This window comes from Fistularia commersonii, chromosome 16 (assembly GCF_037954325.1).
Source record: "Fistularia commersonii isolate RoL2024-O1a breed Wild chromosome 16, RoL_Fcom_v1.0, whole genome shotgun sequence".
NCBI lineage: Eukaryota > Metazoa > Chordata > Actinopteri > Syngnathiformes > Fistulariidae > Fistularia > Fistularia commersonii.
In genome coordinates this window covers 12667098-12690034 of record NC_141299.1, presented here as the reverse complement: position 1 = coordinate 12690034, position 22937 = coordinate 12667098, and the positions used below count along the sequence as shown (strand labels likewise).

General features: G+C 38.1%; 1 protein-coding gene across 3 annotated transcripts in view; it reads left to right on the top strand.

Annotated features, from left to right (window-relative positions):
• Window positions 1-20646, top strand: part of usp13 (ubiquitin specific peptidase 13) — a 32136-nt gene extending 11490 nt beyond the window's left edge. The window contains exons 5-21 of one of the 3 annotated variants that reach the window (XM_086161644.1): window positions 105-247; window positions 376-560; window positions 1126-1223; window positions 1337-1527; window positions 2133-2204; window positions 3208-3280; window positions 4953-5078; window positions 7072-7225; window positions 7505-7679; window positions 7805-7893; window positions 8373-8495; window positions 10947-10970; window positions 11338-11481; window positions 13718-13887; window positions 16282-16471; window positions 17256-17340; window positions 17938-20646. In XM_086161644.1, coding sequence (XP_086017770.1) covers window positions 105-247; window positions 376-560; window positions 1126-1223; window positions 1337-1527; window positions 2133-2204; window positions 3208-3280; window positions 4953-5078; window positions 7072-7225; window positions 7505-7679; window positions 7805-7893; window positions 8373-8495; window positions 10947-10970; window positions 11338-11481; window positions 13718-13887; window positions 16282-16471; window positions 17256-17340; window positions 17938-18034 — 2139 coding nt within the window. In that variant the 3' untranslated portion in view covers window positions 18035-20646. Of the gene's footprint in view, window positions 1-104; window positions 248-375; window positions 561-1125; window positions 1224-1336; window positions 1528-2132; window positions 2205-3207; window positions 3314-4952; window positions 5079-7071; window positions 7226-7504; window positions 7680-7804; window positions 7894-8372; window positions 8496-10946; window positions 10971-11337; window positions 11482-13717; window positions 13888-16281; window positions 16472-17255; window positions 17341-17937 lie in introns of all 3 variants that reach the window. The other 2 variants (XM_086161642.1, XM_086161641.1) reach the window with 2 other exon arrangements.
• The last annotated feature ends 2291 nt before the right edge of the window (window positions 20647-22937 follow it).

The following is a 22937-nucleotide window of genomic DNA, read 5'->3' as shown; positions in this document are numbered from 1 at the left end:
TTCTCAATCCCTGTATTCTTTGGGAAAAGGTGATTATATTTTCAACCTAACACATGAGATTTTATTATGAACCTAATGTTTGTTTGATCCTATCTGGTATCAAGGTGACCATCGCCTGCGATGCAGTGTTGAATGCACCATCAGCTTACAAGAAGCAGGAGCCTGAATCCTGGGAAGAGGAGATCCAGGTATCCAGACATGCCAGGAGCCTCAGACAGTTGGACAATGGGGTCCGGATTCCGCCCAGGTAGAGCAGATTGCAACTAAACCTTTTCTGTGTCATTCATATGGCGGGTCTTTGTGAGAACCCTAAAAGCAGTCAAATGTTACATTTTGGCTGTAACTTCTTAGCAGTAACTGCTGTAACTGTTTCAGTGGCTGGAAATGTCAGAAGTGTGAGATGAGAGAAAACTTGTGGCTTAACCTGACGGATGGAGCAGTGCTCTGTGGAAAGTGGTTCTTTGATGGGAGTGGAGGTAATGGCCATGCTCTGGAGCATTACAGAGAAACCAATCACCCCCTGGCTGTCAAACTGGACACCATCACTCCGGATGGAGCAGGTCTGACACAAACAGCCTTCATGAATACAGATTTTAAAAACCAATACACGAATACTGTTGACAATGTGTAGCTTTGTAGTTGAATGTTCGACTTCTGCAATCATTACTATTGATTCTGATATTTTTTAAACGCTCCACAATTTAACAAGAACTGTAAACTTCTGTTCCTCAAGGCTGCTTTATTATGGTGTCTTGAGTCTTTTGTATTGTGGACTGCTGACTGGGAACAACAGATACATTTTAGGACGACCATTTAGATTTATGGAAACAGTGACTGTCATTTTCCACCATTTTTCTGGTGTATCATTTTTTGTTCATTTACAATCTGCCAGAGAGAGTCTACTCTTCTGTATCGCAATATTTTAAGGATAGGACAATCAATTTGGTAGTCTTAACATTTGTTACAAAACCACTGCTAGATTGTAACCTGCTTACAGTATATTGACAGTGTAAAAGGACTTTCAGGACCTCAATGCTTGTCAGGTGATAACTTGGCTTGCATGCGTGTTCTAGAAACAAGATCCTTGAGCTTAAACTTGCCGAATAACTCATCTTTTGATTTCAGATGTCTATTCATTTGAAGAAGAGGAAGCGGTTTTGGACCCTCACATATCTGAGCACTTGTCACATTTTGGCATTGACATGCTGCAGATGCAGAAAAGAGTAGGTGGTCTTTCCTCTCCCGTGAAGCAAAATCCCCCAAAACAAAAAGTTGACTTTAGCCTCCGCTGGAAAACCTTCATTCATCCTCTGTCTTTTTGTCTTTGCTTCTTCAGATGGAGAATGGCCATCACACAGACAACAGTGTCCGTCAGCGGGTCAGTGAGTGGGAGGTGATCCAGGAATCGGGCATGAAGCTGAAGGCGGTGTTTGGTTCTGGTTATACCGGTATCAAAAACATGGGCAACAGCTGCTACATCAGCACAGTGCTGCAGGTCCTCTTCAACATCCCAGACTTCCAAAGGATGTGAGTAGTTGTTGTGAAAGTTTAACTACAAAGGGGGAAAATATTTATTGTTATTATTATTTTTTATTTTTACGTTTTTAACCTGTAGTTCAGTCCAAAATTTTGAGGTATCAAGATGTAAAATACTAAAATATACAGACTAAATGATGAATCAAACATATTCAAAATTAAAACAAAATTTTGGTTACCACAGAACTCAATATTGATGTTCAGGATTTCCAAGAAGATCAAGAAAATCAGGTATATGTTCAATTTGCAGATGCAGAAATGGTTTAAAAGAAATTAAATAAAATAGTCTGGATCACAATAGGCTATTCCAAGACAGAGGCTGTCTCATTTCAGCAAACAAATTTATTATAGAGGTAGATAACCTGCTATGGTCCATCTTTACAGCGATCCTTTTTTTTATCCAATTTCTCTTTCAGTCTATTCTGTGTTTTGTTTAAAGTTATGATCCTCTTTATCATAAGAAGCTAGTGGAATTTAATACAAAAGCAATGCGAGGACTGCAGACTGTGTGCATCAGAGCAGGCTGTCCAGTCGATCGGTTCTCGTCTCATGTGCTTCATCTGAGATGAGCAAGTGACATGTATTTTGATCTTCAGGTATGTCGGAAATCTTCAGAGGATATTTGACTATTCACCCCTTGACCCCACCCAGGACTTTGCCACACAAATGTAAGTGACTCAACCCCGACCCGAACTGTTACATAATATTATAGCATCACAATAGTAGAACATGTTTAAAGACAAGTACTAATCATATAATATCTAATTAAATAATGTGTGACTTTAAAATGCTGTTAAGGCTTGACTTTGAGTGTAAACATAAATCTATTTTTCCTCCAAATGTAACGTATTTTCAACACATAAAAGCATTTTTTTCTTGAGACCAGTGTTTCCCATGAGGCTGCTTGGATACTGTATGTACTGTGTAAGCAGATGTAAGTTGGGTCCAAACCAGCCAGTCAAGGAATATCTGCCAAATTAAGTCAAAGATATTTAAAATGAAGCTGCATGTTGACACATAAGTATATTTTTGTTCATCACTGTCCTGTCCTTGATGACGCCTCTCCACACATATAGTCTTTGTATCTTGGGCTGACATATTATAATAACTCCTTTCTATGTATGACTTATATTAGATTAATTTTCCCACATTTTTGTGTTTTATTGGTAACATAGACAGAATTGACAGTTTAACTGATGGATATAAATATTACTAGTTGATTCCACCTCTTAATTTTTCTCAATAATGTATGAGAGACTTGAACATCATTACCTCTTATAGTCTAAACTGATGACTGATGACTATTAATACATAATGTTTTGCAGAAAAAAATGACTGATGAAATTGCATTGAATGCATTTGTTTGCTTTCTCACCATGTGTATTTTGATGAATTAAACATATCTTGTTGCCAAAAAATGGTAATACATGAAAATATATTTTTAAAAGTTGAATTTTCCAATTTTTGATATTTGGCCATGAACAAAAACATCTGCCTCTGACATGGACTGTTTATATTCAAGTAAAATGGGTCTTGGTGCGTGAAGGTTTGAAGATGTTTGTTTTTAGGTGTAAAGAGACAGGTTTCTTCACACTGTGTCCTGCATTAATCTCAACAAGAAAGCCACCAAATTATGTTGTTGTGGTTTTTTGCCTCCGCTTTGCTGAACAGGGCCAAACTGGGACATGGGCTGCTCTCAGGCCAGTACTCCAAACCACCCATGAAATCTGAGCTCATTGAACAGGTGATGAAAGAAGAATACAAGGTATTAAACTGGGTATGTCCAGCTCCCAAACTGGGTTCATAGTTGGTAGTGAGTAATAGAGAATAAAGTGTTTTTGAGCTGTTGGCTGTTATTAAGAGTCCAAAGATTCCAATATTAAAACACTATTGTAGCAAGCCACGAATGTTGGGGTGTTTGTTGATACTTGTTTTCTGTGGGATTTGGGGTGGCTGGGAATTTTGTGGGTATGGTTTAGGGTGCAAGGAATTCTGTTTTTTTTTGTTTTTTTTTTAACCTGGAATTGAGCAGGAACAGTCAGTGTATTGCAGGCTTGTGTGGCGTGGCTGTGGCCAACAACAGCTACACTATGTTATACTGCTATTCAACCTGTATTCCGGGTTTTACTTGTAATGGCTGTGTAAATGCAGATATACAAAAGCATGGCATTATTTTCAAAAATATTGTCAAATTTTTCCTGCTCTCTGACTTTATTAGTCTTAAAATAACCCGTGGTAGCAGTCCTAAATCTGTTAACTCAAATTGTTTTTGTGCACAGCTTCAAACCAGCTTTACTTTCAAGCCATTTTTGAATGGCAGCCAAGTGCTTGACATTTTAGAAATAATTTTAAAACTTTAAATTTTAAACTCACATATCTTCATACCATTCACACATTATAAAACATTCCATCACACAGATTAAAAAGTATGCCGTTTCTAGCAAACTCAATGAGGACAATCATGAACTATTATGATACCAGTCTGGAAGGTCTGTAATCCCAGAGCTTCTTTCCAGCTTTCCAATTTATTAGCCAGAGTAGGACAATGATCCCACAGTTTCTCCAAATGGGAATGTAAATATTTGTTCACATATTGACAGTTGCAAGAATATGGATGTGCATGTGCTTATTCAAATACTTTATTTACCTACACACTCTTGTCTGGCATTGATGCGAAGTGCCCTTTTTTTTTTTTACAGCAGACTCAGCAGCTTGCCGATAAATCATACATTGATCCTAAAACATAATTAGGAAATATAAATACACACAATAGCCACAGTGAAAGTATTCATATATTTTAAGTATAACAACAGCATAAAAATGCTTAGAAATGCCCAAGAGTGCTTTGGAAAAGAAAACACACAAACTGAATTGAATAAGAATATCAAGAGTATCAAGAAGTTGATGATAAAAGTATTTACTGTGCAGCCTACCAGCCACTGTCATCCGAACACCATTATAATGTTTAAATAAGCTTCGGCAGCTAATGTTTAACACATGTATCAGCTCTGTTTATTTCTGCTTGCTTTTTTTAGCTGAAATTTGTTTTGCTTGAGTTTGAAGGTTTGTGTTAGGAAGAAGTATGATTAAATAAAGGCTAATCATCATATCTCATCAACTTTGAGTCTCTTTTTAATAATTCTCTTGGTGATTAACCAATACCCATTTTTGATTGTGGATACTTTTCCGTTACAGCATTTTAATGTCCTGTAATATAAAAAAAAATTATGATTTATCAGCATTTTTTGAAAGATTTGCATTGTACAGATTTGATATTTTCTATTTATGGGAAATTCTTTATTACATAGCCAGAGTCCTACATCGTTATTTTTTGGGGTGTCTTATGCTTCCCAGTGAGATGAGTGGGTAGTTGTGACAAATCAATTTGTGCTACAATTCAAGCATTCTCATTCTAGCACCAACAGAAAGGCGTCTCCCCCCGGATGTTGAAAGCCCTTGTCAGCAGGGGACACCTCGAGTTTTCCTCCAACAGACAACAAGATGCCCATGAGTTCCTCCTGCACATCATCAACCTGGTAGAGGTGAGGGCCTGTCGACATGTTGCACAGCGCTTTGCGTTTTGAATTCAAAGAAATACAGCAATAAAGTACCATGTCTGTTTATTTGAATTCAATAAGAGTATATATTAATAAACATGAGTACAAAGGAGCATCATGGAAATGTGCTATACTTAGCCATGCGGATCCTTCTGAGCGGTCAACCCAACCTTGTGGTTGCCAAGTTTTCATAGGTTTCATAGGTTTCATAGTGATGATTCTTATCTTAAGGTGATAAATGAATTTGCCATTTCTATGGTGGTGTCTGCGATTACCTATGATTTAGTTTTCATTAGCTTAAAAAAAAGAACCAAATACTGTCTATTACAAAATGTATTTATAAGGCAATTTTTTGGTTTTTGTCATGTAAATTACAATACCTGTTACAAAATAGCGGATAGTTGTGAATTACACTGTGGTCAGAAGGGGAGATTCTGTTTTTGAGCACTCAGCACACTGTTTCAGACACACTGGATGCCCTGATGTGTTATTCTCGACCAGGGTGTAAATATAGTTTGGTGCTATCTATTACACAGGGAGGGCAGATAATACCTCTTTTTATATCTGAGGCACGGCAGACATGCCCTGACCGTGTCTCGACACTTCCTCCACCTCATGTCCTGGATATCAACAAAACATAAACCCAGATCACCCCCCCTAGCCTGACTTTCTTCATGGCCGCGTTATCTGCTTTACAAATCTACATCACATAAACTTATTTGTCCTGAAAAATAGATGTTTCCATAACTTGCTTTTTTTGTAGTCTGCAGCCTAGAGCTGATTTAGGTCACTGGACATCGAATGTACCTGATTGAAGTGACAGCTCTCGGCAGCATTCTTTTCCACCCATGTCAGGCAGCAAACTTTCCCCAAGTAAAATTATCGGTTGTATATTTCTGTAGCTTCTTAGATTAGAAGGGATGAATTGCTGTCAGGCTGACCCAGTGCCAGAAGACCTGATGCTGCTCTTTATCAAAGTCTTCAAATAAACACAATATAAACTTCAGTTCTTCTGGCTGTACATGCATAGTGAGATGACAGATGTTGATTGATCACGATTTTTTTGTACCTGAGATGTATTAGTGGGGAGTTCTCATTAATTTAAGCACTTCCTAAATTAAAGCAGTTGCATTTACATGTTGAATTACTGTGTTGTCACATGTGGGTCAAACAGATCCCAGTGACTTGAGCCGTGCCTGGGAACTATAATGGTCAGTAGCAAAAAAAGCTTTTCGATAGTGCTGTCCGTTGCAAGCAGGCGGGTGATTATATCTGCAGTTGTCACACACCTCATGTTTCAAGATCCAATATATGAAATGAAATTATTTTCTCAAATTTTAAATGTTTGATTTTGTTTAAAGATACTCTTGAAAAATATCTACCATTCTGTTTTGATGATGGTACAGCCTTTCTAACTAATGTTTCTCATAATAAAGTGCAGCAAGGTTCTTTACCTTTGACATATGACAAGTGACCTGGGGGCATTGACAAGAAAAAATCCAAGGCAACTTATGCGAAGACAGTGCCTTTTAATTGGAGGTGCCATTACCTGAAGCGTCTAACTTCGCAATCTGATATTTGTGTACCAAATGTACCTCATATACAGGACTGTCTCAGAAAATTGGAATATTTTAATAAAGTTCTTTATCTTCTGTAATGCAATTAAAAAAAACAAAAATTACTTTTTCATGATATTCTAATATTTTGAGATAGGATTTTTGAGTTTTCTTAAGATGTAAGCCATAATCAGCAATATTAAAATAATAAAAGGCTTGCAATATTTCAGTTGATTTGTAATGAATCCAGAATGTATGACATTTTTGTTTTTGTAATTGCATTACAGAAGATAAAGAACTTTATCACAATATTCAAATTTTCCAAGACAGTCCTGCATGCTTACACTTGACAATGATAATGATGTTCAGACACAGCCAGTCTGACATACCGTCATCATGAAAATTGCCTCCTTATTCTACAGCGAAACAGCGTTGGCTCAGAGAATCCCAGCGATGTCTTCCGCTTCCTGGTGGAGGAACGAGTTCAATGCTGTCAGACACGTCGGGTTCGTTACACTCAGCGGGTGGACTACTGCATCCAGCTGCCGGCCCCCATCGAAGCCGCTACGAATCGAGGTAGAGCAGCTCGGTGTTCTTGAACGTGCGGCTTCAGCTGCCTCTGTTGGTTGCACGGTCATGATACTACTCAACTTTTACTTTGAAAGGTCTTAGAAGGTCATGAGATGCAGGTCTCAGAGATTTGTGTGATAGATGGACGTGTCATGTGGTTCTGATCGACGTCTTTAAATGTGGATTGAGTAAGTGGAGAACGGTTAGGGCTGTAGAGGCTTCATTGGGTTTATCTTTGATTATATCTGTAGATCCGGTAAAATGTTTCCATGTCATTTTCATCAGAGGAGCTCCTGGCCTATGATGTCAAGCGGAGGGAAGCGGAGGAGAACATGAGGGCACCTCCGGAACCAGTGAGGGCTCGAATTCCCTTCACCGCTTGCTTACAGGCCTTCACGGAGCCGGAGAACGTCCCCGACTTCTGGAGCTCGGCGCTGCAGGCCAAGTCAGCCGGAGTCAAGTAAGTATATCGCACCTGCTCTTGTGACTTTTTTTCGGATTATATCTCAACTTTAAATCAAAAGCAACCACATTAATTACATGTACTCTCTCGAATTTCACTTTCTGCCTTTTCTTGTTTCACAGAACGTCCCGTTTTGCCTCATTTCCTGAATATCTGGTTGTCCAAATCAAGAAATTCACATTTGGTGTTGACTGGGTGCCAAAGAAATTGGGTAATTATCTGAAGGATTTCATATGGAGTTCATGAAAATGGTTTGGTTATGACTCAGTTCAGCGAATGACCTGTAGAGAGCTCCATTGAGCTTTGATTCTCAAATCACAGGCTGGGCTCATACAGTATGTACACCTATGTGCTGTTTTAAGATACAAACGCAGACTCTGAACATGTTACTTTTGTGTTTTGGAAGAAATTTATTGAGCCCAAATACCAAAGATAGTTGTTGTGTAGTTGCTTTGTCTTTGACAGTACAATACTGACAGTATTTGAACTAAAGTGTTTAACATTTAAAGGAAAAAATGCAAATATTTAAAACATCTAATTAAAAGAGACTTATTCATCGGGATTTAATAGAGGATCATCTCTCACATGATGCCACTTTGAGTTGGAAAGGTTTGAAAGTTTTTGAATCATGTAACTATAATGGAATGACTCTAGTCCTCATTTATGTTTTAAAAATATGTTATTTCTTAGATTTGGCAATAGATGTCCCAGACTTCCTGGATTTGAATCGTCTTCGGGCAACAGGGCTCCAGGCAGGTGAGGAAGAACTCCCAGACCTCATGCCCCCAATTGTGCTTCCTGAAGACACCAGAGGTAAGAAAAAATACAAAATCGATAGAGAACTGCTTGTTGTGATGAAAAAGCTGCCAATTCCCTTTTTATTTTTTTTCAAAAATTGGCCCTGTAGTGATCATGACCCATGTCAGGCAGTTGTAAGTCTTATATTTTATATTTTAACCGATTTTATTGTCCTTAGTTAGAGTGACATTTGCATTTCTTTAGAATAACGCGGTGTTATTGAATGAAGTATGAATCAGCTGAAACATCTGTCTGAATTTGTGCATAAATAAGTGAGAAATTGACTTCTCTTAACACCTATGGATATCAGTAGTCATGATTAGTATCACTGTATTGAAAAGGAATCATTTTCTTGTCCTTGTCCATATGATTTTGATATTTCTACCTAGATTACCATCAGCTTATATATAGGATGAGCATGAAGAATGATAGAAGCACCGTGTTACAAACAAATCAATGAATATAAATTAATATCTATTCTAAATTTAAAATGCAGGTACCTATCTGCCAGGGAATATGCTCCATGTGTAGCTATACTTATGACAGGTTCAAACAGTTGGTAAAATGATTTACTTATAACACACCAATTCTCAAAGCACAGAGGAAGCTTGTTATTTGTTTATATACAGTAGTTAGATAGAAATGCTATCTCCAGAGAAATGTTGCATGTATCTGTACACTTGGTGATATTTCGGTTGTGGCACGTGTCCAATCCCAAACCATCTCATCGTCATTGGTTGACTCGGTTTCTGTCTGCACTAACACTGCAGTCCATACGTTTCCGTTCCTCCCCCCAGCTGTCTGAAAAGTTCAAGTAAACATAACCGCAAAAACAGTTCCAAGGACCCCGCAGCTGAAAAACTGCCTTTTCTGTCTTTCACCTGGTGACATTGCCACTAGGCTTGCATGGGAGTTAAAAAACACGTGTCTTATCAATGTTCTTAATGCAGGGAAAAAACACTTACCGCTCTGCCTTCTGCTTCCGACCTACAAATGCACATTTAGAGGTTCTAAAGACGCATGCTGTACTCCCTTTGTTATAGCAATTGCTTATCTACCTCTGACAGCAGCTGCTGTAACCAAGAGGGGTCCTGTCATAATAAGGCACGAAAATATTCTTGTTTGTTGTGATTTTGGGTGTGATGGAATTTGTATTTTTGAACGGCAGAAATGTCTTTAATAGTTCTTGATATCCTCTGCCCTTTCCTCCAGGGAAAAAAAAGTTGAAAAAGTCATATGGGAAAAAAATCATATGGGGAAAAAAAATCACAAGAATTTAAATAGCGTTTTGTTTTTTCCAGCTCTTTCACTTTGTATTTTTATGAGTTTTGTTGTTTTTAAATTAACTACTGCTCTATTATTCTGAGGCTTGCATCAGCAGTGAGCCATAAATCTCTCATCTTGGTGGCTCCAAAAGTTAATATGCATTTTCCTGTATGATACTTAATGATTCCACGTTTATCTGAGAATAGATAGGTTAGACCAGTAGACCAAGGAGAAGTCTAACAGTATGGATTTAGTCACATTCAGTCTAAAAAGAAAAGAAGAAAAAAGTATGTGATGTTTAAGGTACTACAAATTAATCCTCAATCGTTTTATGGAAAACAGTAAACTTTTGAAATGCAAAAGATAAGGCTCTGGATTGGAAATACGGTAAATACGGTAAATGCTGAATATGCCTTCTCTTCAGTGTCCAGTGAGACACAATAAAGGCATTGTTTTATACAATCAGGACTTGCTGACATTATGTCTGCGTTGTGTGGGTACAGCGAGCCTTTCTCGTAACCCAGTGGGGAGAGGCCCTGTGAAAAGTGTTCAGTCAGTGTGCCACTGCTACTAGCGCCACAGCAAGGTTGGCATCAGGACCCCAAAGGGCCTGGAAAGCTGCTTGTTAACAAATGGGTTACATTTGGCTTTGGGTAGGACTACTGGAAAGCTACTAAGTTATGTTGTTTTCTTTGATCAGCTGCGGTTAAATGGAAACACTTTGATTCAGCCTTTGGTTGGAAGTGTAAATAGTTAGCAGTCACTCGGGATTCTCGCAGCAGCAGGTGAAGTGCTTGCAGTGCACCTTCTTCTTTTTGTTAACCCGCATGTGGTGGAACTTAAAAAAAGGGGGTGTACTTTGTCTTTGGTAGAAGAGATGATTTTGATTTCTATTACGATGTCAAATTCAATTTTTTCTCCTGCCATAACTATATGTATATATTTCCAAATGAAATTAAGAGAATAACAACATAGGAAAGTAATGGTTTTAATCCAGAAAGCAGGAAGGTTTAGGGATAAATACTGATATTCTAGCTGAAATGGAACTTTTGGTGGACTCTGCCCCTTTGGGGTGAATGCTTTTGAAAGATGTATTTGAAACCCCGGCCAGCACTGCTTGTATCTTCGCTCTGATGTGCGCAAAACCCCGGATAGATGTAGAAAATGTTTGTGATTTAGATGTTTCTGCTTCTCTTCTAGATAACTCCATGAGCTCTGCAGACTGTGAGTAATTTTCAGTACTCTCAATCAAACTTATTATAGTCTATAGTATAGAATTATAGTCGCTTTCATTTTGTTTCTTTAAGGTGATATAGTGTAATTTGAACACTTACCATAATCACTTGAGCTGCATTTGTTGCGATTCTTAGATGTCTACTGACACAAACTTTCCGTAGTACTTCTTTCTCTCTCAGATAAACCTTCCCTCAGTAAGGAAACATCCCTCAGGCCAATTCTGTTCTGGTCTTCTTTTAATGAGGCCCAAAGAGAGGGTTGCCTTGGCTGTGCCCTTTGAATGGGAGGGTTAGGAGTAGATTTCAATCAGCAACTGTATATTATCGTTATTAATGCAAGTTCATCCTGTCTCCAGCGCCAGAAATAGATGAGGCAGCAGTAATGCAGCTGGCAGAAATGGGTTTTCCACTGGAGGCTTGTAGGAAGGCAGTCTACTACACAGGAAACATGGGCCCTGAGATGGCGTTCAATTGGATCATCGCCCACATGGAGGAGCCTGGTAAGCAAACAGCTCTGTCTCTCAGGTGAAGTTTGATCAAGTCTACTGAGTTGTAAAATGCGTACTTTTCATTACTTACCATTTTCCATCCTCCCCAAAGGGTCCATCGAGTACACAACCATGAAACGACATCAGCGAGTAACTGATGAAGTTAACTAATTTGAAAAAAAAAGAAGAAGGTTCATTTCAATTTAAAAAGAAAATAGTTGGCTTCACGGGAAATGATGACTATTCAGTCTACAAAGTAGGGAAGCCATAAAAACGTGTGACAATTATTAACAACAGCTGCACCGCAAGAGAGGCAGTTTGCTTACAATCTCATCTAAGAGAAACCCTCGGGGTTTGTGAAAATTGACAACAAAGAGATAATCATCATTTGCATGGCAGCCTCTGTGCTGTTCTTAAAATATTACCCCTTTAAAAATATTTAGCTAACCGCTTCCACAAAGAGTCTTAAAGCCCATCAACTTGGCCCATAGCTGCTGTCTGCACTCAGTATGGTATGGAGAGCTTATTTGAATCAAATCAAACCCATGAAAATATTAGTCTTATCACATTACACAGGGGCTCCCCTCAACATACGGCCTTGTGATTTTCTAAGAACTGTCTAGACAAAACTGCCCAATGTGTTTTTGCAACAACTTTCACCTCCATTGTTTAAGGAGGCTGGTGGAATACTTTACACATTGAAGGAAGGCAAGTTTATTGATATGGGACCTCTTGAAACACAAAGGTAATTCAAAGTGAGAGACGAATAACATCTCTTCAGTTTTCCTCCCTCGCATAGGAAGTGGCAAACTCGGCATCCCTCTGTGTAATTTAGGCCTCTATCTGTGTCTTACTGTTCACGAATCTATCTATAAACTCAGCCAGAGCTGACTGTGCCTTACAGAGCCTCTCAGCAATGGAGAGGCCCCTGAGGCGTTAACTCCTGTCATTTTTATTTCCTTAGTCGGATGCAAAGATCTTCTCCAATGGAGGAAATTTAGAGCAGTTGCTTGCCTATTAGTTTTTTTTAAATCAGTCTGAGACTTTCTGCAAAATAGAAACCAAGGCCAAAATAGAAAGATGGTCTATATGCATCCACATAACTATCGACTAAGCGCTATTTTTGTGTCACTAAAAATGTTCTCAACCAGATTTAGTAGTGCAGCAGCATCATGGTTATTCTTGAATGAAGCTTGTAACTCGACACTAAATGGACCTTATTCCTTTCTAATGACCGACAGTGCAATGTGTATTAAATCTCTATAACTTAAAAATATCATAGATTTGAAAGGAAAAAAAAAAAAATGCCCTCCTCATGTTTATTTTGATATCACTTTTAAAGATGTTGTTTACTTATACCATTGAAATCTCAGCCTGTAAATGAGATGAGATGAGAACAACTTTATTAATCCCGAAGGATTGTCTTAGCTGTTAGCAGTAACTACAAACACAATTTATTATATTTATATTTATATTTATATTCATACTCATGTTCATATTTATATTATATTTATATATATATATATATTATATTCATTATATATTAAAGCCCCCCCGTCCTTCCCCCCTGTCCCTCCTCTTTTATTGTTGGCAATAAAAAGGACACGAGACAAGGAGGTTGAGATAAAAATGGTAATGGGAGATAAATACTGCTTATTTTCATCGATGGACAGAAATGAAGGCTGTTTATGGCCAAGGCTGTGTAATTACATGAAGAGTGTCCTTGTTCTGGAACCAAAGGCCACTACACGCACTGTTAAAAGTGCGAGGCAACCTGCAGCACGCTTGGTAAATACAACCCTTATTAGCTCTCTGGGTGACATTGTGCCAATAGAACTATTAAACATTTTAATCCGTGGTAAAAAGTATTTCCCGTATAGTCACAAGACCACCGTGAGATATAAACAAACTGCTCTGATGTCAACCCATAGTTTTATTTGAAACTTGTTCTTTCATAACATCAATGAAATTACCAACTAGAGAAGAAAATGACCCCATCACCATCAGTTGTTTCTATTTTTTTCACACGTAGTCAAACTTTACTTTTTTTTTTTTTGTTGCACTTGCATGGATTCTCCAATCGACCAGTAAAGATTTTTCAGAATGGCAAACCTTTTCACATTCAGGAGCTTCCCGTTTAGCAAACAGCCATTACACATCTCTGTTTCTGCCAACCAAGCAATTCAGGACTGATATTTTCATTTGTTTGATCGGGTTAGATAGTCATTATTTCTCTCTCTCCTCTCAGACTTTGCTGAACCCCTGACTCTGCCCTCCTTGATGGATCCTGGTCCCTCCATGAGTGACAGCCCCATGGGCGCCACCCCAGTAGACAACTCGCCGCCCGAGGAGAGCATCGCCATCCTCACATCGATGGGCTTCCCCCGCGCACACAGTATCCAAGCCTTGAAAGCCACGGTCAGTTTACAGTTATTACAAATATATTGGAGTCCGTTGATAGTATAGTAAGCCCCAGTTTGAGACTGAAAAAAGTGATGGATTATGTTTTTTAAGAGGCCCTCCACACATGCATAAAGCCCTATAGTGTAGAATACTTTATTGAAAAAAATTGAGATGCATTTAAGTTCCAAAATATAAAAAAAAAAAAGCAAATATTTTTGATATTACTTTTTTTAGTGCTGCACACTAGGGTGTCCAGTATTTCACAATAAAGTCCAGGTTTGTGATATTAAGACTCAATCTCTTCATTACTCCTGTGCCTGCTTAGTATTAGCACATTAAGACAGTAATCATGTTGTCCCGGAGGCATTTTTGCAATTCTATTAACATATGTCTTTTTATTGTTTGTTATATTCTATTCAGCCATTAACTGTAGAAACCCCACTGAGATTCAATATGCTATTTTTTTGAAGGAGAGCCCAAAACCAAGTTCTTTCCTGAAAACCATTGCGGTCTTTCAGTGGATTTCATTTTCTAATTAGATAATTTGCTCACATATCCCCAAAGATAGAAGTGTCTGTGTAATGAAACTTCGCCCATGTCGCCACAAATCCCTGTGCTTCATGCAAAATGTATTGGGGTGTTAGTTTGTGGCGGTGATTTGTCTGAAATGATGATGCAGCTAACATCTAGTGAAGGCTGTCACAACTGAGTTTCAAACACAGAAATCAGAGAGCGCTATGTGAAGCTCAGTAAACAGAAAATGATATAATCACACACACTTCAAATAATAAATGTCAAAAAGTAGAATGAAAGATAATTGATAGATAGAAAGATAGTTGATAATGATGTAAAACACATTACGTGCATTCGATTTTCATAAAATTGGCTTTTTCATACATAAGCAGTGTAACTCAGAGGTGGAAATATATTTTTTTAGCACGCTGGACACCAGAATCAAGGCAATGTTTGCTGCCAAAACTGGAGGTCAGAAAGAAACGTGGTCATCTTTCAAACTGGGGCAAAGAGAGCGTGAGATGATGAAAACAAATCTTTGTCAGTCATGCATTTGGCTGACCCACTTGAATGCTTTCCAAAGTGAAAATTTAATAGGACCTTACATGTCGGACTGATAAAAGATGTTTGGTCTAACTTGTGTTTACAAGTCGTTCCAACAGCATCCAGATGGCACCACCAATGTCTGTCTGTCAGGTGGGGGTGCAAAAGCTGTCCGAGTGACATGTCTAACCTTTCTGTTTCATCAGAATGGCTCAATATAGCAAGAATTGTACAGTATAAAAGAAAATGATTTTTAAAATGGTGAACACTATGAATAAGTGAATTCTGTGTTTATAAATGTATAAGGATATCAATTCCTTGTCTGTCATCAGTAATGACAACATGCTCCCTGTTTCCCTAATATTGTATCAGTGCAAGAAAGAGCATATATTCCAGGGGAGAGGTGGTGGAAGGCCTGAGTGACTATTACTAAGTTCTTATTAGAAGAATATTACAAGAAGAGACTATTTTAACCTCAATAATCAGACAGAAAAAGCGCAATTTCACTTGCTGCTAAAACGTCTCCACCTGTTCGGCCTCCAACCTGAAATTTTCCAGGCATCATACCCCAATTTTTAACGCAGACTTTAACCCATATTCGATGTTTGCTCCAAGCAGCATATTCATTATGACTCTTTTGGGGAAAAAAAGCAAAGACAAAAAAAAGCTCAAATTGCTTACGAGGGATACTCTTTGCTATCATGAAATCCCTACAGGTCATTACACTTCTGCGTTCATTGTAACGCTAGTGATTACATTACATTACATTACATTTGGCAGACGCTTTTATCCAAAGCGACTCACAATAGAGGACATAGGGACTGCAAATAACACTTGCAAATACAAGATACACAGGAAATATATAGAACAGTAAGCTTGAATTAGTGAGTTCACACACACGTACACACACACACACACTGCATAGCCTAACTTGGTGCCTAACCTGATCTGGGGCATCAGCGCTGTAAAAAGTCCTGAAAGAGAAAAGTTTTTACCTGTTTCTTGAAGGTTGAGAGAGATGATGCTAGTCTTGTTGCTTCACTGGAAGTTTGTTCCACCACTGAGGAAGTAGAACTGAGAACAGTTTTGCCTGAGATCGCTTAGAGCGAGCAAAAGGTGATCCCTCAGGCTCTCATTCAGACAAAAAATGTCAGTTTCTTCTCCTCAGAAGATTTTCACATGGAACTGCATTCAAGTCTGTCTTTCTCCAGGTTTAAAAGACAATTGAATGGTACACATTTATAATATCACCTTTTCACATCGCTAATCAGCATTGGTGAAAGTCTCGCTTTTTTAGTCCTTTTCGTTTCAGTGAAGAACACATCATTTGAGAAGCTTTTCGATCTCTTTCAGAACAATAACCTTGAAAGAGCACTGGACTGGATCTTCACCCACCCAGAGGAGGAGGAAAGTGACGCTCTCTCTGACATGGCCGATACGGAGCCCAATGACAACGTGTTCTCCAACACAAACTCACACAGTGACTCCACGCTGTCCCCGGACAGGGACACGTCGGGGCCAAGGGTTAAAGATGGGCCGGGACGTAAGTGACCACATTGATTATAACTGGTCTATCTGCATGCATGTTTCTGCTTATTTCATTTTCTGTTGATTCAACCCAAATTATATTCATGTTTTGGAAGCACAGACACCTGATCGCTGTTACGTAGTGTTACACAAATTCTGTATTAAACAATGAACGAGTGCAGAGTTCAAAAAGGGTCTGAAGGTTTGGAACACACATTTTTTGTGTGCTCCGAACTTCCCTTGACTACATTACCTTCAGCACCGATTAATATCAGATGCTTGTGCTGCTGGCGGTGACCTGCTCTGTCAGACCAACTTTGCCCACAGCAAGCTGAAAACATAGTTAAAGAGCTCTTTATTACAAAGAAGTCCTCAAAATAAATATAAATCAGCATTCTTGCTGTTTGAACAGCTATATGAACTGAACGAACCGTAGATCGGAACACTCCAAAGTCTCAGTCTCACTAGTGTCAGATCAGTTAAAGCAGAAGGATCTGTCACTTTTCATGGCTAAACTAGTTTCTTGTTGGTCTCTAATATAAACAAATTGTTAATCATAAATACAGTTGATTTGTGATTTGATTTATGCATGCATTAGCAGGTGCCATGATGTGTATAAATTGCCAGAAGGATTACAAAAACACGAGCCGTGCAGACTTTTTAATGGTTTACACCAAAGATGCTCATTATGGAAAACTGTAATGTTAGTGATCTATGATTTAACTGTAACTTTATTTTTGTTATTCTGATCAGTGTATTCATCACATACATGTCCATCTCATGGGTATACATTTTTTCAGGTTATGAGCTCTTTGCCTTCATCAGTCACATGGGTGCATCAACGATGTCCGGCCACTATGTTTGTCATATCAAAAAGGAGGGAAGGTGAGTGATACGGTTTTATTTATTTTTCAAAACTGAGAGCATAAATTTGATGTCACTTTTATGTTACTCATGTCACAATTCACATTCTAAAAAACATAAAGCTATTATTATTATTGTTATTATTATTATTAGCACATTTCAGCCTATTTGCAAACCTTCAATGACCAAAAGCCTCAAGATCAATAAAATAATTTACAGTATGAGACTTTAATACTATATGCTCATATTAGTGCCTTATGTAATGATCCATTTGAAACATCCACTTCTAGACACCTTTCCTCTGGTTGGCCAACCCCTGGAAGGCCGCCCAGAGGCAGGATCCTAGGTTGGAGTGCTGTGACTGGAGCAGATCAGAAAAATGAGCTCATGTGACATGAAAGTAAAAAAGCTTGAAAAACTTTCTGCTCGAAGGGATCTTAAAAACTCTCACCCCCCTATTTCGCCACATCAAATACCAACATTTCCAGTTGTAGATCATAAATATGATAGACAATATGTGAAAACATAATCAGCTCCCAAGTCCGGCCTGAGATTATGTGGTGGTTGACATGTTATAGAATAAAAAAGAAATGATCCCGTTGTCCTTTCTTCTTGCAGGTGGGTGATCTACAACGACCACAAAGTGTGTTTGTCAGAAAGGCCTCCCAAAGACTTGGCCTACATCTACTTTTACCATCGACTGTCAAGCAGTTAAAGCAATGTTACATCCCCTCTAACATGCAACCTTGAAAGAGCCATTGTCTTTCAGCCAGAAAACTGTCAGACAACAGTAAGAACGGATGGAAACGATGGAAACGACCTCTCAGACCAGCTGCTCGCTTTACCGTGATACCATTCAGGAGCAACCAGTAGCTCTGGTCAGAAAGGGAAAGCGAAGTGTATTTCTGTGCATTTGTGTTTTGTTACGCTTAATGTGTATATTTCCGTGTTTATATTTTCAGCGAAGACATTTTCTCTGCAGTGTCAAACACAGGGATTTGTGCAATTTTTGCCCCGTCAAAAAACATCACACATCCAATCACATTTTTTTTATTCTCGCTTTATTCCTTTGGTAACTGTGCCAGAGCTTTCAAGATGGTACATTTTCTATTGTGAATCAAAGTGTCAAGAAGAACTTTCAGTGCTTCAACTACACCTCCTATTATGTTCTGAAACCGCAATACCAAATGAGAAAATTCACTGCCACCGGTGGTTTTTCACTTTCATTTGAAGGAGTTTTACTCCGAAGGAATGTTTTCCGTTGATAGGAAACCATATGCTGATGCAGAAAACTCCTGGACAAAGTTAGGAACATATGCAAACATCAGTCTTGTGTAAAGCAACCAAACTGCCTTGAAAAAGAAGATTGTAGTTTTCTGTTAAGTATTACCGGCTGAATAATAGTTGAAAGTATGTCTCCCTGGACGTGTCATGCACGTTTGTGTGACTCGGATCTTTTCCACTGGGAGACTTATCAAGATAGATCTATGTTCCTTCTTTGAAAAGCACTTTTTGGCTAAAAACAAGTCTATATTTTGCACCCGTTACACTGGAAGTGGACTGCTTGTTTATTTTCTTTTTACTTTTTTTTTTTTTTTTTTTTTTTTACAAGTAATTGAATGTGAGCATTTAAACTTGTAACTGCTGATCCTGTCGAGCCTTGAAATGACCACAAGTTTGTTTGTGAATTCAACACATTGCATCTGACACGAACAAAAGTGCAAAATGAAAAACAAAAACCTCTCTAATTGACACGAATTGAAGTCAAAGCCTTGACACTCCATTGCCTTTGACCCTCTTTTTTGGCAATTTGATGCTTTTACACAGGGAAAATCATTAAATAATGAATTCATTCATTTTTTTCCAATTCTAAAGCAATATACACAAAGGCCAAATCTACCGGACGGCCTTGTGTGTTTTCTTAAAAGCGAATTCTTGTACTGGTTGACACGCTGCAATGCTGGATATGAAACTACATGGTGCTTACTTCAGCCAACACTTCCTGTTCAGCTTTAATATCCAGCAATTACATCAGAAATACGGCCTTCACGAACACCTCATGCTGGATTAACTGCACTTGATACTCATTCATTCACTGTGTATAATGTAAAGGAAATGTTTGTGTGTCTTTGTCAGTTAGCAGCGACAACTGAAAAGCTGTATGTTATGTTACATCCCCAAAAAGAGGGTGCGGTAGAACATAATGCTGATAATTTATTAGGGGCACTGCACTTAATTCCAGTTTGATGATTGTGACTTTCAGTCTTGTTCTGACATTTGAAAAGGAGAGTCCTGCTGAAAAAAATCTGCACATCCTGCAGGTGTGGCATTGTAGAGAATTGTCTTTTGACAAAACATCTTGAAATGGTTGAAAACGAGTGAAACGGATACTGTCTATCAAGTTACAGAAAGTTTGTGGTACGTTTGTCCTTGAAAACGTCTTTCAACAATCTCAGGTAATGATTTGTGGAAAAGTGGCAGAGGTTTCTCCTTGTCTTCTCTTGAAGGAGATTTTCATAAACATCTGTTTTACAAACCAAGTCCCATTTCAGCAGAAATGCCCCTCGATAATATTGTGCCTATGCGTCTCGGTGTAAAGTTTCAGTTTTATTATGGTATATCTGGAGCACTCACCCTTATCAGATATACTGTTTAACTCCTGCAGTGTGCGTTACAGCGGGGAAATTCAAAAAGCTCTCTATGCAACCCCCTCGCATTTGTGTTGTTCCTGAATCGATACTTTATTACATGTCAAAAACCAACTTGCCTCGAGTTTTAGTCCAACATCTCATTTAAGTTTCATCATTGGTAAATGGTTAATGCATTTGTTTTGCTCTAGTGTGCTCAGCAACACTTGTCTTCTAATGTTTTGTGCAATTCGCCTCAGCCGATGATACTGTCACCGCCTGTGTTTTCTTCAGCTTTCCCTCTAGCTCGGTCTCTTCCATTCTTTTTCTTCATGTTGAAAACTGTTGGTCTTGCTAAGGCAAACCGCTCACTGTCAGCATGAGCACTAAACATTGGCATTTTGTCATTTGGATTGTACAATTATACAAGTGCCACCCCTCCCCCTGTTTCATTTAACTAAATGTCATAACATTCGTTCCTCCGTTTTTACTCGCCATTTTGCAAGCAAATTTGTGCAAATTCTGTAGTAGTCTTTATTTTTTTTTTTTCCCTGAAGGGATTATTTTAAGTTGACTTTTGTAATGTATAAGTTTATCCAAATGTGGCTTAGATGAATGTGAATAGAGTCATGTCAGTATAACCAGTGGCACTGTTTACTCACAATGTTTGGATAATTTAATAAAACAACGTCTTTGTTGAGACTTGGCTTTGCTTAAGAGTGAAGGACGGCAGTACAAATGCAACTTCTCATGAAACTGACACACAAGAACATAGAATATATAACAACGGTTTATTTTAAAAGAGTACTCTCATATTGTACATTTTAAAGGTTCTAATGCGTTCCTCGTGGTTATACAGGGAGAGTAATATGCATTGTAGTGTTTTCGATAAATTAACTACAGTAGATAGTGTGTAATTTCTATGTTAATTAATCAAGGTTTTCGGTTCATACATGTAAGATGCACTGATAAGCCAACCAGAGCAAACTACTGAACACGTGAGCAAAAAAAAAAAACAATATACAGAATGGGCTATGACCTTTCATAAACCCTCAACCAATGAAGCAATAGGATGCATTTTATACATGCTTTTTATCTTAACTTAGATATTAATGCAAGAGGGGAAAATGAAAATTTCATTTGATACCACAATTAGAAAGCAAAAGACATAAGACAATCATTTAGACAGCAAGATAGAGTGCGTTATGTTATGTAACTGTGGATTTCCATTCAATTTCCCAAAACAACACAAACAAGCAAAACAAAGCTCAGGAATGTTCTTTTTCCCTGGAAAGAATGCACTTCCATTTTATGTTATCTCAGAGGAGACAAAGAAGAGGACAGTAAAACCCAGGCTGATTTTTTGGAGACGGTTTTCACATGGGACAAAAAACTCCTGTGAGTGAAGCGATTCTAACAATGAACTCTGCCGACCAAGAATCTCACTTGCCTTCTATGAACCTCCACATTTTTACAATAGTACAGATCACGGGTCATTTCATTTTCTAGGAGCTAGAATTTCAAACTTTTATCAAAATACTGCATGCTGTTCTCCCATATTGCCTTTTTACTTTTCTATCACAAAGTCAGTCAAACAAAAAAGAAGGCTGAGAACTCTGGCTCCAGGCAGATAGCTGAAACAAATGAACAAAATGAGAATGACATTTAAACCACCTGAAAAAAAAAACACTCTTACACAAACTTGTTTTTCAATCATCACAGAAATTGCTATATTATAGTTTGTATACTCATTTGTAGTATTATTTCATCATGCCATTTTGGTTCGTCGAAATTCGCCGACTTATATCCGTCATTTGGAGCTCACAAGGGGCTTTCTGGTTCAATACCATCATGCTTGCATATTAAATGTACTATCATTCATTTACAGTAGCCTAATGCATCTGCGTTTAACAGTTTATTGATAGGATATGCATGATCATTTTTTGTTTCTAAAAGCATTGAGTAAGAAAAGGTACAGCTTCATTGGTTGGGGTTATTGTAAAATGGACTGCTATCTTTGTAGAAGTCATACAAAAGTTGTACTCAATGTCGTGTTTGAGTGTGTGACAAAATTATTCCACCCCTCAAATCTTGAAAAATGTGCTTGTTCTATGCAGGACAAAGCATCTTGTGTTAAGCATATACTCCCTTATCATAGTGTACACCACCTTTTGTTAAGGACGCACATTTCATTTGTGCAGCATTTAAATATTGCAAGAAAACTTCAGTGGGAGAGATAGATAGAAGTTCCAAGTATTTCATGCATACAAATGAAAATAGCATAAAAAAAATAAATGTATAGGAACTAACATGCGGTCAATCTCAGTCTGATCCTTTAGAAACATGCAATAGTTCACCTGAGAGGGTAAAATTGGAGGCTCTGCAAAAAGTAAATAGTTAACTGGTATACTAGTTCAATGCACTGCATATGCAATTTAAGGATTCATTCTTGTTCCTTTTTTTTGTTAGAAAAATAAATTCATTTTCAATTCAACTAGAAATGCAAAACGCCAAGGCCTTTAAATCTCAAAAGGAAACTAAGGTTGACTTTGCAAATAATAATTTAGGTATGGTCTTTCTAGTCAAATGCCGGGAAAGCATGTGGCTTTATTTGACAATGCCGTCTTGAAGATTAACTCTCATGTATCTTTTAAATGCATTTCTATGGTAACGGCATACACAAAATACCAACACATCAGTGGTTACCATGCCACATAAATGACTGCATTCAGCAGAAGAACTGGGGATTTAGTCAGAAACCAACGGTTGGATGGAATAGATGTTATGCTGCTGTGACATGGAAGCGAATATGACAAAAACCACAGATAGATAGGCTATACTTGGGGGCTTAAAGCTAGAGGATGACTTTCCCACATTGATTCAGCCAAAATATCTCGAGGTAAATGGTTCACTATCAGCCATTATTCACTTTGACACTTTGGTGTCCACATTGGCTGTTTTACAATAAATGGAAAGAACATTAAGGGGACG